We start from the raw sequence: 17,639 nt of genomic DNA on the forward strand, positions 1-17,639 counted from the left end.
ACTCTAGAGCGTTCAGTGAGCGTTACTCTAGAGCGTTCAGTGAGCGTTACTCTAGAGTGTTCTCTGAGCGTTACTCTAGTGTGTTCTCTGAGCGTTACTCTAGAGAGTTCTCTGAGCGTTACTCTAGAGTGTTCTCTGAGCGTTACTCTAGAGAGTTCTCTGAGCGTTACTCTAGAGCGTTACTCTAGAGCGTTTCTCTGAGCGTTACTCTAGAGCGTTCTCTGAGCGTTACTCTAGAGTGTTCTCTGAGCGTTACTCTAGAGTGTTCTCTGAGCGTTACTCTAGAGTGTTCTCTGAGCGTTACTCTAGAGTGTTCTCTGAGCGTTACTCTTGAGCGTTCTCTGAGCGTTACTCTAGAGTGTTCTCTGAGCGTTACTCTAGAGGGTTCTCTGAGCGTTACTCTAGAGCGTTCTCTGAGCGTTACTCTAGAGCGTTCTCTGAGCGTTACTCTAGAGTGTTCTCTGAGCGTTACTCTAGAGTGTTCTCTGAGCGTTACTCTAGAGTGTTCTCTGAGCGTTACTCTAGAGCGTTCTCTGAGCGTTACTCTAGAGAGTTCTCTGAGCGTTACTCTAGAGTGTTCTCTGAGCGTTACTCTAGAGCGTTCAGTGAGCGTTACTCCTGAAAGATAACTTTTTAACCAGATAACTTAGAACAAATTTTCTATTAATATTACTGGAAGAACGTTTGTTCATAATGTTGAGAGAACCTTGCTAGAACGTCCTGAAAAAGATTCCTGTTAGCTGGGTCACAAATGATCGCCTCTGTTCTTACATTAAAAGTAAGGTAGATATTTCTGTGGAGCTGGGGTTGTTTGTCAGAATAAGTCTGTGTGCATAAATGATTTACTCAGTCAATGCATGCACTGAGCCTCCAGGACGTCAGAATGCCACTGTCCTCAACACAATATAACTTGCATCATTCAGAAATTGTCTATGATAATAATGCTCAGCTAAATTATTAAAGCACGCTTGCTTAATGAAACTGCAGCACACATGGAGGATGTCAGTCCACATTATGATGTATATTTATGAGTTTGTTTGCTGTAGCTGCGAGCAGCGAGCGCTTGCTGTTCTGACATTTCCATCAGCTGGACTCTCACTGCTCATGTGTGGCGGCGTGGTGGAATACATTCCTTCCTCATTTCCTCGTTTATTAACTCTTGGTGTAAGTAGCTGTTAAAATACACACAGTCTGGCGGTAAGAAGAGCAGCATGAGATGGAATAGATTTTAGATTAGAACACAGCTGATGTTTAAGACGTTTATTGTGACCCCAGATTCCTCTTATTGGTCTGATGGATTAAATTATCTTTTATTATTAAAGACCCGACTGAGTCTGGTTTCTCCTAAGGTTTATTTTTCTCCATCATGCCCTGATGGAGTTTTGGTTCCTTGGGTCGCCTTTGGATTGGCTTGCTCAGTTGGGGACACTAAATGTTCAACTAATTATCCAAATAAATGTAATTACTAAACTAAATTAATTATATCAACTAAATTACTGATCTGCCTGCATTGACACTATACGATAACTGATGACTGATAATTGAAATGAGCTGATGACATCACCGTTTTCTCCAGAGCGGCTGCACAGACGAATCACAATCTGTTGCATTATTTTCCTGTTTAACACTGTGAAGCTGCTTTAAAACAATCGACATTGTAAAAAGCGCTGTATATGTTATTGCTGCTGCTGCTGTTATTGCTGCTGCTGTTATTGCTGCTGCTGCTGTTATTGCTGCTGCTGCTGCTGTTATTGCTGCTGCTGCTGCTGTTATTGCTGCTGCTGCTGCTGCTGTTATTGCTGCTGCTGTTATTGCTGCTTCTGCTGCTGTTATTGCTGCTGCTGCTGCTGCTGCTGTTATTGCTGCTGCTGTTATTGCTGCTGCTGCTGCTGCTGCTGATGGTGTTATTGCTGCTGCTGTTATTGCTGCTGCTGCTGCTGTTATTGCTGCTGCTGCTGCTGTTATTGCTGCTGCTGCTGTTATTGCTGCTGCTGTTATTGCTGCTGCTGCTGCTGCTGGTGTTATTGCTGCTGTTATTGCTGCTGCTGTTATTGCTGCTGCTGCTGTTATTGCTGCTGCTGCTGCTGCTGGTGTTATTGCTGCTGCTGCTGCTGCTGGTGTTATTGCTGCTGCTGCTGTTATTGCTGCTGCTGCTGCTGTTATTGCTGCTGCTGTTGCTGTTATTGCTGCTGCTGCTGTTATTGCTGCTGCTGTTATTGCTGCTGCTGCTGCTGCTGTTATTGCTGCTGCTGCTGTTATTGCTGCTGCTGCTGTTATTGCTGCTGCTGCTGCTGCTGTTATTGCTGCTGCTGCTGTTATTGCTGCTGCTGCTGCTGCTGTTATTGCTGCTGCTGCTGTTATTGCTGCTGCTGCTGTTATTGCTGCTGCTGCTGTTATTGCTGCTGCTGCTGTTATTGCTGCTGCTGCTGCTGCTGTTATTGCTGCTGCTGCTGTTATTGCTGCTGCTGCTGCTGCTGTTATTGCTGCTGCTGCTGTTATTGCTGCTGCTGCTGTTATTGCTGCTGCTGCTGTTATTGCTGCTGCTGCTGTTATTGCTGCTGCTGCTGTTATTGCTGCTGCTGCTGCTGCTGTTATTGCTGCTGCTGCTGTTATTGCTGCTGCTGCTGCTGCTGTTATTGCTGCTGCTGCTGTTATTGCTGCTTCTTCTGTTATTGCTGCTGCTGCTGCTGTTATTGCTGCTGCTGCTGTTATTGCTGCTTCTTCTGTTATTGCTGCTGCTGCTGTCATTGATTCTGCTTCTGTTATTGCTGCTGCTGCTGCTGTTATTGCTGCTGTTATTGCTGCTGTTACTGATGCTGCTGTTATTGCTGCTTCTTCTGTTATTGCTGCTGCTGCTGCTGCTGTCACTGATTCTGCTTCTGTTATTGCTGCTGTTATTGCTGCTGCTGTTATTGCTGCTTTCTCTGTTATTGCTGCTGCTGTCATTGCTGCTGTCACTGCTGCTGATGTTATTGCTGCTGCTGCTGTTGTTGCTGCTGTTACTGCTGCTGCTGTTATTGCTGCTGCTGTTATTGCTGCTGTTACTGCTGCTGCTGCTGCTGCTATTGCTGCTGTTACTGCTGCTGCAGCTGTTATTGCTTCTTCTTCTGTTATTTCTGCTGCTATTCTTATTGCTGGTGCTGCTGCTGTTACTGCTGCTGCTGCTGCGGTTATTGCTGCTTCTTCTCTTATTGTTGCTGCTGCTGTTATTGCTGGTGCTGCTACTGCTGCTGCTGTTATTGCTGCTTCTTCTGTTATTGCAGCTGCTGCTGCTGCTGTTATTGCTGCTGCTTTTACTGCTGCTTCTGTTATTCCTGCTGCTGGTGTTATTGCTGTTGCTGTTATTGCTGCTGCTATTGCTGCTGTTACTGCAGCTGCAGTTATTGCTGCTGCTTCTGTTATTCCTGCTGCTGATGTTATTGCTGCTGCTGCTCTTATTGCTTCTGTTGCTGTTATTGCTGCTGCTTTTATTGCTGCTGCTGTTGTTGCTGCTGCTGTTATTGCTGCTTCTGTTGTTCCTGTTGCTGTTATTCCTTCTGCTGTTATTGCTGCTGCTGCTGTTATTGCTGTTGCTGTTATTGCTGCTGTTGTTATTGCTGCTGCTGGTATTGCTGCTGCTGTTATTGCTGCTGTTGTTGTTATTGCTGCTGCTGGTATTGCTGCTGCTGTTATTTCTACTGCTGTTATTGCTGCTGTTGTTATTGATGCTGTTATTGCTGCTGCTGTTATAGCTGCTGCTCTTATTGCTGCTTCTGCTGCTGTTATTGCTGTTATTGCTGCTGCTGCTGTTATTGATGCTGCTGTTATTGCTGCAGCTGTTATTGATGCTGGTGTTATTGCTGCTATTATTGCTGATACTGCTGTTACTGCTGCTGCTGCTGCTACTTTTACTGCTGCTGCTGTTTTTGCTGCTGTTATTGCTTATACTGCTGTTATTGCTGCTGCTGTTTTTGCTGCTGTTGCTGTTATTGCTGCTGCTGCTGTTGTTGTTGCTGCTGTTATTGCTGCTGCTGCTGTTATTGCTGCTGCTGCTGTTGTTATTTCTGCTACTGCTCTTATTGCTGCTGCTGCTGCTGCTGTTATTGCTGCTGCTGTTATTGCTGATACTGCTGTTATTGCTGCGGCTGCTGCTGCTGTTATTGCTGCTGCTGTTTTTGCTGCTGTTGCTGTTATTGCTGCTGCTGCTGGTGTTGTTTTTGCTGTTATTGCTGCTGCTGCTGTTATTTCTGCTGCTGTTATTTCTGCTACTGCTCTTATTGCTGCTGCTGCTTTTATTGCTGCTGCTGTTATTTCTGCTACTGCTCTTATTGCTGCTACTGCTCTTATTGCTGCTGCTGCTGCCGTTATTTCTGCTGCTGCTGTTATTGCTGCTGCTGCTGTTATTGCTGCTGCTGTTATTTCTCCTACTCCTCTTATTGCTGCTACTGCTCTTATTGCTGCTGCTGCTGCCGTTATTTCTGCTGCTGCTGTTATTGCTGCTGCTGCTGTTATTGCTGCTGCTGTTATTGCTGCTGCTGTTATTTCTGCTACTGCTCTTATTGCTGCTGCTGCTGCTGCTGCTGCTGTTATTGCTGCTGCTGTTTTTGCTGCTGCTGCTGCTGTTTTTGCTGCTGCTGCTGCTGTAGAGCAAGCTCGGGACTTTCTACTGCCAATACACACACGACAGGCTGCTGCTTTGCAATATACTCTACATTAATTACCCATAGCAGATCTATACCAGTGGAGCTGGGGATGGGGAAGAGCTGCAACTGATACAGCAAATGCTGACCTAATAGTTAAAGGTTGAGCAGAGAACAAATCAGCTGTGCCCTATAGAGAATGATGTGATTGTAAAATGGCTGAGTTAAGGACCAAAACAGGGAGTTTCATCTCATAACTTTGTATTTCATTTATAAGCAGTTCATTGTTCAGCTCAATTTGGTTCAATAAGTGTCAGTATTGCATCAATTATGAAATGAGCTTGAGTCACGTGTAAAGCAGTTCTCCGTAAAGCAGCTGTGCACTCAAAAAAATGTTTTTGCAAGCAACAAATGTATGGATTCATATTTTTTGCTTTGTTTGAATCCCCGTTAGAGATGCCTAAAGCTCATGCTTATTTTTATACTTTATTCAGCACATTTCCTGTTGCATAGTTACAGTCCAAATATTTTCATCCACACACACATTTCTCCATCACTCATTTTTAGGCAAACATTATGACAATAAATAAATACATTAACAGAGCAGGCTGTGCCAGTATAGTCCTTTTCTTGCTTTTCTTTCATAGCTTATACAACTGTTCTTTTTCCAAACATATGCGTATTTGTGCACGTTTAAAATCAATAAAAACAAAATGATATAAAACCGCATAAAATATGACCTCTAAAGGTTTAGTTTCTTTCATTATTTGCTGAAAATAGAAAAATGACTTCATTTGAAGTTCCTGTTTTGTGAAAAGTGCCTTATGAATAAAATATGGCGAGTGTATGTCTCTGCTCTCCAGCGCAGCTTTAAAGAGCCTTCTTATACTTGGATGATATTTCTGGTGTTACCTCATATTCATCTGCATCGCTTATTCTAGTCAGAATGGAGATCGGATAGCACAGAATCTTTCCCATTCTTGTTATACTTCAGGCCCAGCGGTGTCAGGCTTTTCCGGGTTAGAATTATCCAGCGTGACAGATTGAGGCTGAGAATGTCTCAGGTAAAGACGAGCTGTTCCATCTTCATGACCTTGGGTAAAATACTCCACATCTCCTTCAGATTAGAGGAGATTATAATCATTGCAGAAGAATAATCTCTGGCTGTAGAAACCGAACGCTGGAACATCACCTTCGAGTGTTTTGCTGAACACACACCCTTTAGCTGGAAGCTTCACCATTTTGGGCTCAGTAAAACTGTCTCTTGTGTTCACTTAAGCTGCATATATCGGCTCATAACTCCATAAAGCAGTGTAATATTCCTCCAGTAGATCATCTGTTCTCTGTGTGAATATACAGTAAAGTGTGATTTATTCCTGTGATCATCATCATCATCATTACTCTTCATGATCCTTCACTAATCATTCTCATAATTAAACGTAATTGTATCAAAGCTCATGTTCAGGGAGGAAGAAGGCGAATATTAAACAACTTAAAATAAACATGAACAAAAATTAAATGAGCGATTGCGGCACATAAACATAATAAAAACCACTCATATCACAGTAACGTTAATTTGTGTGCGGTCGGATTGCTTTCCATCGGCTGTCCATCGGCACGCTACGCCTTTGTTATTGTTTAGAATAAGCGGAAAAACTTACACACTGTGCCTTTAAACTAAAGTCAATTAGAAATGTTGTCTTGGCAACTATTAAAGAATTAAAGAAGTTTTTTAATATAATTTTATGCAGCATTTATTGCAAGGAACACTTTTTTTTGTTGTGGTTTTAGTTTGACTTAACCATAATACTCATGTTTTACTTTGTGACGTTCTATCAATAAAAGTTTAACAAAAAGAAATCCTCCTGAGCCCAAACCTCTGAACATCTAATCAGCAGTAAATGTGTGTGTTGTGTTTGACTTTATTCTGAAGTCTGTATTCAGTCTTTATATAACTCCTGATTATAGGCTTTTCCTTAAGCCGTGTTTGAGAGTAATTGACTTCAGTCTTCAGCCGCTGGAACACTATTAGCACTTTGACATGTCATCGTCTGGCAGTTATCAGCTGACAGCAGCTGCGGGATCAAGGCCTTCCTCTCTGACGGACTCCAGCGAGGCTCACACACACACACACACACACACACACACACACACACACACACACACACACACACGCTTACACACACACGCTTGCACACACTCACACACACGCTTACACACACACTCACACACACACGCTTACACACACACACACTCACACACATGCTTACACACACACACACACACACGCTTACACACACACACACACGCACGCTTACACCCACACACACACGCTTACACACACACACACACACACACGCTTACACACACACTCACACACATGCTTACACACACACACACACACACACTCACACACACACACTTACACACACACACACACGCTTATACACACACACGCTTGCACACACTCACACACACGCTTACACACACACTCACACACACACGCTTACACACACACACACACACACACGCTTCGCTTACACACTCACACGCACACGCACACACACGCACACACACACACAAACACGCTTACACGCTTACACACACACACACACGCGCTTACACACACACACACTCACACACATGCTTACACACACACACACACACACACACGCTTACACACACACACACACACACACGCACGCTTACACCCACACACACACGCTTACACACACACTTACACACACACACACACGCTTACACACACTCACACACATGCTTACACACACACACACACACACTCTCACACACACACGCTTACACACACACACACACGCTTACACACACACACGCTTACACACACACTCACACACATGCTTACACACACACACACACTCACACACATGCTTACACACACACTTACACACACACACTCACACACACGCTTACACACATGCTTACACACACACACTCAAACACACGCCTACACACACACATGCTTACACACACACCGTCACACGCTCACACACACGCTTACACACACGCTCACACACATGTTTACACACACGGTTACACACACAGTAACACATGGTCACACGCTCACACACAAGCTTACACACACGCTTACACACTCACACACACGTTTACACACACAGTTACACACACACGGTCACATGCTCACACAGACGTTTACACACATGCTTACACACACGGTCACACGCTCACACACACGCTTACACACACGCTTACACACACACGGTAACACACGGTCACACGCTCACACATACGCTTACACACACGCTTACACACACACACGGTCATCCGCTCACACACACGCTTACACACGCACACTCACACACACGCTTACACACACACACGTTTACACAGACAGTTACACACACGGTCACATGCTCACACAGATGTTTACACACACGCTTACACACTCACACACATGTTTACACACACAGTTACACACACACGGCCACAAGCTCACATACACGCTTACACACACACGCTCACACACTCACAAACACGTTTACACACACAGTTACACACACGGTCACATGCTCACACTGACATTTACACACACGCTTACACACACACGGTAACACACAGTCAAAGGCTCACACGTACGCTTACACACATGCTTACACACACATGGTCACACGCTCACACACGCTTACACACACACGGTCACACACTTACACACACACGGTAACACATGCTCACACACATGCTTACACACACACGGTCACACGCTTACACACACACGGTAACACACGGTCACACGCTCACACACGCTCACACACTCACACACACGCTTACACACACGTTAACACACACAGTTACACACACAGTCACATGCTCACACAGACGTTTACACACACGCTTACACACACGGTCACTCGCTAACACACACATGCTTACACACATGCTTACACACACGCGTTTACACACACAGTTACACACATGGTCACACGCTTACACACACGCTCACACACACGCTTACACACGCGTTCACACGCACTCACACGCTCTCACACACGGTCCCGCGGTTACACACACGGTCAAGCGGTTACACACGGTCACACACACGCGTTCACACGCACTCACACGCTTTCACACACGGTCACGCGGTTACACACGGTCACACACACGCTTACACATGTGTTCACACGCTTACACACACGGTCACACATGCTTACACACACGGTCACAAACGCTTACGCACACGGTCACACACACACGCTTTCACACAAGCATTTACACGTGTTTAAAGATCCTTCTCTTCCTCCTCTTCCTCCTCTTCCTCATAGCTGGAAGATCTGAGGCCTGTGTGTGTGTGTGTGTGTGTGAGCTCCTGTGCTGCTGGAGATCTGCTGTGAATCAATAAATCCACCCAAACATCTTCTGATCCGCCTCTTCACACACACACACACACACGCTGAATGCATTATTCACACTCCTAAAGTAACGCTGCAGGACTGAGTGAATAATTCACCATATCTTCTCTTTCTAAAGCTGAAAACATTTGATTGGACTTGATTATCACTTAAGTGTGTTCTGTCGACTAGAGGATAGTAAAAATATGAATAAATGCGACAAATGTTCTAGAGATTTAACATGTTTATATTTATAAATATATCATATGCTGTATTGTTGTGCATATGCAGAACATGTGCTCATGCATGCTGTGATCTAAAGCTCATCTCCTTTATTAACGTCTGCATGTTGATTTTGCAGATGTTTTTGTAGTGAAATGTCAGAGCAAAAGGCTTCAGGGGATAAAAGATGTGCATAACCGTTCACCACATAACCATCATTAATGCCCAGATGCACAAACACACTGATATTACCAAACCTTATCATAACCGTTCACCACATAACCATCATTAATGCCCAGATGCACAAACACACTGATATTACCAAACCTTATCATAACCGTTCACCACATAACCATCATTAATGCCCAGATGCACAAACACACTGATATTACCAAACCTTATCATAACTGTTCACCACATAACCATCATTAATGCCCAGATGCACAAACACACTGATATTACCAAACCTTATCATAACCGTTCACCACATAACCATCATTAATGCCCAGATGCACAAACACACTGATATTACCAAACCTTATCATAACTGTTCACCACATAACCATCATTAATGCCCAGATGCACAAACACACTGATATTATTAGAAACAAAGCTTGATGCCACGTGCTGTTATCAATAACACCGAGCCTAAAGCGGAAATACTACATATATCAACTCAATAATGCAGAAAAGACACGTGTAGACGGTTCACATGTCACGTAATATTAATTACTAGGATTAGGATCTGAGGAACAGGCTTTGGTTGAGTGTTCGTCATGTGTAATTATGCATAATTTACCGTTTGTAATGTTATTACATGCAAAATGTGTTACAGGACACTCTAAAATACAGGGAGTGCAGAATTATTAGGCAAATGAGTATTTTGACCACATCATCCTCGTTATGCATGTTGTCTTACTCCAAGCTGTATAGGCTGGAAAGCCTACGACCAATTAAACATATTAGGTGATGTGCATCTCTGTAATGAGAAGGGGTGTGGTCTAATGACATCAACACCCTATATCAGGTGTGCATAATTATTAGGCAACTTCCTTTCCTTTGGCAAAATGGGTCAAAAGAAGGACTTGACAGGCTCAGAAAAGTCAAAAATAGTGAGATATATTGCAGAGGGATGCAGCAGTCCTAAAATAGCCAAGCTTCTGAAGCGTGATCATCGAACAATCAAGCGTTTCATTCAAAATAGTCAACAGAGTCGCAAGAAGCGTGTGGAAAAACCAAGGCGCAAAATAACTGCCCGTGAACTGAGAAAAGTCAAGCGTGCAGCTGCCAAGATGCCACTGGCCACCAGTTTGGCCATATTTCAGAGCTGCAACATCACTGGAGTGCCCAAAAGCACAAGGTGTGCAATACTCAGAGACATGGCCAAGGTAAGAAAGGCAGAAAGTCCACCACCACTGAACAAGACACACAAGCTGAAACGTCAAGACTGGGCCAAGAAATATCTCAAGACTGATTTTTCTGAGGTTTTATGGACTGATGAAATGAGAGTGAGTCTTGATGGGCCAGATGGATGGGCCCGTGGCTGGATTGGTAAAGGGCAGAGAGCTCCAGTCCGACTCAGACGCCAGCAAGGTGGAGGTGGAGTACTGGTTTGGGCTGGTATCATCAAAGATGAGCTTGTGGGGCCTTTTCGGGTTGAGGATGGAGTCAAGCTCAACTCCCAGTCCTACTGCCAGTTTCTGGAAGACACCTTCTTCAAGCAGTGGTACAGGAAGAAGTCTGCATCCTTCAAGAAAAACATGATTTTCATGCAGGACAATGCTCCATCACACGCGTCCAAGTGCTCCACAGCGTGGCTGGCAAGAAAGGGTATAAAAGAAGAAAATCTAATGATATGGCCTCCTTGTTCACCTGATCTGAACCCCATTGAGAACCTGTGGTCCATCATCAAATGTGCGATTTACAAGGAGGGAAACCAGTCCACCTCTCTGAACAGTGTCTGGGAGGCTGTGGTTGCTGCTGCACGCAATGTTGATGGTGAACAGATCAAAACACTGACAGAACCCACGGATGGCAGGCTTTTGAGTGTCGAAGCAGAGAAAGGTGGCTATATTGGTCTCTGATTTGTTTTTGTTTGGTTTTTGAATGTCAGAAATGTATATTTGTGAATGTTGAGATGTTATATTGGTTTCACTGGTAAAAATAAATCATTGAAATGGGTATAAATTAGTTTTTTGTTAAGTTGCCTAATAATTATGCACAGTAATAGTCACCCGCACACACAGATATCCCCCTAAAATAGCTAAAACTAAAACTTCCAAAAATATTCAGCTTTGATATGAATGAGTTTTTTGTGTTCATTGAGAACATGGTTGTTGTTCAATAATAAAATTAATCCTCAAAAATACAACTTGCCTAATAATTCTGCACTCCCTGAGTGTTACCTTTTAGTGTAATTTGAAACTGGGTAATTATCGTTAACAAAAGCTAAAACTGTTAAAAAAAATCCCTACTGTATATACACATACACACACTGATCAGGTAAAACATTATGACCAGCTGAAGTGAGTAACGCTGATGATCTCTCCTGTTAGTGGGCGGGATATATTAGGCAGCAAGTGAACATTTAGTCCTCAGAGTTGATGTGTGTGAAGCAGGAGAAATGGGCAAGCGTAAGGATTTGAGCGAGTTTGGCCAGATTGTGACGGCTAGACGACTGGGTCAGAGCATCTCCAGAACTGCAGAAAAAAATACAAAAGTAACTTCAAATCAGTAAAACTAAACTAACAATGCACAGATGAATCATTGGCAAAAATAAAGTAAGATGGATGACGAGAGTAAACACACTCAATGTGATTTCGTGGCTCTCTGACGTGACTAAGAGTTTGTTCTGATGGGTTAATCACAACATGTCGAGGTCAGAACACATGACGCATATGACAGCTGCAAGGCCCGAGGGGTCAAAGGTCATGTTCTCTATCGGCCAGTGCCGAGTCTGCTCGTTCTCCAAAACTTCTGATGCAGAGCTGGCTCATAGTCTCTGGATATTGTGGTGTGCTTCTGTCCACAGCCCTGGGAATGTGGGTCTATGCAAATTCAGATCAAAGAGGGGGGCGGGGCTTTACCTACTTGAGTTGCCATGGTAACGTGGGCGACCGACCGCCATTATAATACACAACTGAGAGGAAAGTTAGGACACTTTACAACAGTTATCTCTGGAAAACAAGCATTCAACAGTTAAAGCGGTGGTTCCGTGGTGTTTTTCTAGGCTTGGTTGTGTTTATGGGGCGCAGTATATCATGTCTTAATACTTCTTTTCTTTTAAACTCCATATTTTTCTTCTATTCTCCCTTTATTCCGCACCGCTGTCTGTGCTTTGAACGGCTCGTTTACTTCCTGCTTCCTGAAGCCCCTCCCTCCGACAAACGCAATGGTCTTAGATTGGTCAGATGGCCAAATGCAGTTTCCTGTATTTTGATTGGCTGAAGCACAGGTTAAGGCCACGCCCCTTCCTATTACGGGCAGAAGGCCCATCTGCGGAGACTAGCGAGGGTTTATGACGTCACCAACCCAGGAAGAAGCTCGTTGTAGTCCAAACCGGCCATTTTTGTAGGCAATAAACTGCCGTAACTTTAAAAGACAATATCTCCGTTTGCAGTGAACTTTCAGCGCTGTAACTGTGCAAATACTGTTAATGCTCAAGCAGCGACATTACACACTAACTAAAGTTACACAAGTCAAATCACATACAAACACCCCTTTAAATCTCTCTTAATCTGTGCTGCTGTCTTAATCTGTGCTTGCTGTTAAAGTCTTTTGGAGCAAGCCTCCGGGCATGCAATGACATAAATTAACTGCTTTTATTAGTCATTAGTCTTTTTTAAAGGTGCAATATATAACTTTTATAAGCACTATATTGCCAGAAGTGTTGTGTCGCCTCTACACACACCTGATCTCCCCATTGTTAACCCGTGGGGTTTAATCTGGAGTTGGCCCACCCTCTCTAACAGCTCCAGCTCTTCTGGGAAGGCTTTCCTCAAGGTTTAGGAGTGTGTTTATGGGGATTTTTGCCCATTCTTCTAGAAGCTCATTTGTGAGGTCAGGCACTGATGTTGGACGAGAAGGCCTGGCTCTCAGTCTCCGCTCTAATTCATCCCAAAGCTGTTCTATCGGGTTGAGCTCAGGACTCTGTGCAGGCCAGTCCAGTTCCTCCACACCAAACTCCTCATCCATGTCTTTATGGAGCGGCGCTTTGTGCACTGGAGCGCAGTCATGCTGGGACAGGAAGGGGCCGTCCACAAACTGATCCCACAAAGCTGAGAGCGTGAAATTGTCCTAAATGTCTTGGTGAAGCATTAAGAGTTCCTTTCACTGGAACTAAGGGGCGGACCCCTGAAAAACAACCCCAACCCCATAATCCCCCCTCCACCAAACTTTACAATTGGCCCAATGCAGTCAGGCGAGTCCCGTTCTCCTGGCGATGGCCAAACCCAGACTCGTCCATGGGATTGTCAGACTGAAGCGTGATTGGTCGCTCAGAGAACACGTCTCACTGCTCTAGAGTCCAGTGGCGGCTGCTTTACTCCACTGCATCCCACGCTTTGCATTGCTCTTGGTGATGTAAGGCTTGGATGAGCTGCTCGGCCATGGAAACCCATTCCATGAAGCTCTCTCCGCTGTTCTTGAGCTCGTCTGAAGGCCACAGAAGTCTGGAGCTGTTGACTCTGCAGAAAGTTGGATACTGTGACCCTCAGCATGCGCTGACCCCGTCAATCTGGCATAGAAGTGATAGAACACCTTAATTCAATGATTTGGAGGGGTGTCTCAATACTTTTGGCAATGTAGGGTATTTAAATATTAATGTCACTCATCTCACCATTATTCGTCATATCGTCGCCTTTGGCTTGGCGTGCTCAGTTGGGGACACTAACATTATGATCTAAGATGTTCAACTAAATTGCTTATTTAAAGCTAAATAAGACTTATTTAATTCTCTAAACTATAATACTGATCTGCCAACATTGTCTCTCTATGATAAATTAAAATAAGCTGATAACATCACTGTTTACTCCAGAACGACTGTACAGCCAAATCTAATTCTGCTGCAGTATTGTCCTGTTTAACACTGAAGCTGCTCTGACACAATCGGCGCTGGAGAAGAGCGATAGAAATAAAGATGATTGATTGATTGATCGGAAAATACAGAACAAAATCTAACACTCATTTAAGAGTATCTGTATTCTGATGCACAGCAGAAACATGATGTACATCACTACACTTTACCTGTAATGGCAGGTCTTTGTCTTCTTTAATATTTAATCTGCATGTTTGCGTGCCGTGTGTCTCTAATGTGTTTCCACGGCAGGCGCTGATATTAAATATTCACAGCCTCTGTTAAGACGTGATTTTCCATGACAGACGCTGAGATTCATAAATGAGCAGCTGGAATAATCACGCAGAGTCCATGAGAAAGTGCAAGGGTTAACCCTCAACATAACAGCAATATAATGGTAATCGTTAAATATTGTCACTGGCATTAGAACTGATTGAGGCCTCGTCCACACGACGCCAGCGCTTTCCTAATCCGATCTTTTTTTCCCCTCATTTCAAGAAATATCTGCATCCACACGGGATTAAGAAAACGGACTAAAAACACTGTAGTTTGCATGCCAGGCCAGTGTGTGGCGCTGTAATTTTGCCACAGAAATACACTAAAAACCGAGAAGAAGAGTTGTGGCTAGCAGGGGTATAGCAGTGGTCGGAGGTGAGGCGAAATCTCACAATAAAATAACAATAAATACAGTCCCTGACAAAAGTCTTGTCGCTTGTGAACAAATTGACCTAAAGTGCCGCTGAAATATATTTCTAATCAAGAAATGGCTCATTTTAATCCCACCAGCTTTTGTGATAATGTTTCAGTGAAAAACTAAACTTTCAAAAAGTATTCTAATATTCACAGCTTGGTAAAGCCCATTGAGTCAATTTTTGCAAAGACATAAGTGTTGTCACCTTGTCATATGAGCTTCACCTGTGACTAATAATGGATCAATTAGGTCTCAAGTGTGTATAAAAAGAACCCCAGTACGCTAGACCTTCACATCAACTGCAACTAGACCTCTGCAAACATGCCTAAGATTCACCCTGAGACTAAAGTTTTGATTATCAAGAGGCTGAAGACCAGATCCACTGCTGATGTGGCAGACACCTTCAATGTGTCTCAGCGTCAAGTACAGAGGATAAAAAAAAGATTTGAAGAGACTGGAGACGTTTTTGCAAAGCCCAGGTCAGGCAGACCCCGCAAGACAACTGCTCGAGAGGACCGTTTGTTGGCTCGAAAATCCAAGGCCAGCCCATTTTCCACTGCAGCAGAGCTCCACGAGACCTGGTCACCTGAAGTCCCTGTGTCAACCAGAACAGTTTGTCGGATTCTATCTCGAAATGGCCTCCATGGTCGAATCAGTGCCCAGAAGCCAGAACTAAACAAAAGACAATTGAAAAACCGTGTGGCATTTGCCAAGGCCCACAGCCTGCTAAAAGGATGGACGCTGGAAAAGTGGCAGAAGGTGGATTTTTCAGATGAATCTTCTGTTGAATTACACCACAGTCGCCGCAAATATTGCAGGAGACCTACTGGAGCCCGAATGGATCCGAGATTCAGCCAGAAAACAGTGAAGTTTGGTGGCGGAAAAATCATGGTCTGGGGTTACATCCAGTATGGGGGTGTGCGAGAGATCTGCAGGGTGGAAGGCAACATCAATAGTCTAAAATACCAAGAAATCTTAGCTACCTCTTATATTCCCAACCATAAAAGAGGCCAAATTCTGCAGCAGGACGGTGCTCCATCGCATACTTCCATCTCCACATCAAAGTTCCTCAAGGCGAAGAAGATCAAGATGCTCCAGGATTGGCCAGCCCAGTCACCAGACATGAACATCATTGAGCATATGGGGGGTAGGATGAAAGAGGACGCATGGAAGACGAAACCAAAGAATATTGATGAACTCTGGGAGGCATGCAAGACTGCTTTCTTAGCTATTCCTGATGACTTCATCAATAAATTGTATGCATGAGCAGCTGGAATAATCACACAGAGTCCATAAGAAAGTGCAAGGGTTAACACTCAACATAACACATCAATATAATGGTAATTGTTAAATATTTCCACTGGCATTAGAACTGATTGAGGCCTCGTCCACACGAAGCCAGCGCTTTCCTAATCCGATCTTTTTTTCCCCTCGTTTCAGGAAATATCTGCGTCCACACGATTACTGATACGGACTAAAAACACTGTAGTTTGCATGCCAGGCCAGTGTGTGGCGCTGTAATTCTGCCACAGAAATACACTACAAAACAGAGAAGAAGAGTTGTGGCTAGACGGGGTATAGCAGTGGTCGGAGGTGAGGCAAAATCTCACAATAAAATAACAATAAATACATTTGCTGCTTAACAGATGTGTTTTATTAACGCCTACACCTACCCTGACCCTAAACACACCCTTACAGTACTGCAGATACGGTCATTAAATGAGGCGATATTGATGAGCGCGTGCCCAGAGCCCGTAGCCGTATCCCGTAACTCTTCACCGTGCTGGACGGAGTGTGATGACATCACCGTTTCAGAAAATATACGGATTCGGATACCAGAGATGGAAGATGATCGTTTTCAGATTTATCCCCTTTGGGACAAGGTTTCGAAAAATATCGGATTCATGCTTCCCAAACGCCGGATCCGTGTGGACGAAACGCTGATACGGGACAAAATGTTTACGTATCCAGCGAAACGCGTCTCCGTGTGGACGGGCCATGAGAGGCTTTGCTTATTAAATTCTTCATGAAAAATAAACCTAACAAATGGGTCAATGATTGTCAGTGTACACACATAAGGAGTACACTATTTTAAGGTGTCTTTGTTACACTGTAATTATATATTTAAATACTGATGGATATTAAGTAACTACATTTAACACTATAGGGTTTGGATTAGGGTTAGTTGCAGGTAATTATGTGGATCAATAGCAGCTGATTGACACTGCACTGCAAAATATGCTCTTCTTACTCAGTGTTTTTGTCTCGTTTCTAGTCAAACAATCTAAAAATTCTTCATTAAGAAACATTTACTAGGCAAGTACAAATTATTGTCTTGTTTTGGGAAAAATAACTCAAAATGAAGAGAGTTTTTGCTTAAAATAAGATAAATAATCTGCCAATGGGGTGAGAGAAATAATCTTGTTTTCTGTTTGAATTAAGATTATTTTTCTCACCCCATTGGCAGATTATTTATCTTATTTTAAGCAAAAACTCTCTTCATTTTGAGTTATTTTCTTCCTAAAACGAGACAATTACTTTTCTTGTAAATGCTTCTTGTTTTAAGACTTTTAAGATAGTTTGACTAGAAACAAGACAGAAATACTGATCATTTGAATTAGTTTTTTATATTTTCTTTGGTCATTTTTAGT

At 43.6% G+C, this 17,639-nt stretch overlaps 1 protein-coding gene across 1 annotated transcript in view; it reads right to left on the reverse strand.

Annotated features, from left to right (window-relative positions):
- LOC137075888 (dentin sialophosphoprotein-like) overlaps nt 1-17,639 on the reverse strand; it is a 55,211-nt gene that overhangs the window by 12,997 nt on the left and 24,575 nt on the right. The window contains exon 2 of the mRNA XM_067444838.1: nt 2,677-3,599. Within this exon, the coding sequence (XP_067300939.1) occupies nt 2,677-3,599 (923 nt within the window). The remainder of the gene's footprint in view (nt 1-2,676; nt 3,600-17,639) is intronic.

Source organism: Pseudorasbora parva, chromosome 5 (genome assembly GCF_024679245.1).
Source record: "Pseudorasbora parva isolate DD20220531a chromosome 5, ASM2467924v1, whole genome shotgun sequence".
Lineage (NCBI taxonomy): Eukaryota > Metazoa > Chordata > Actinopteri > Cypriniformes > Gobionidae > Pseudorasbora > Pseudorasbora parva.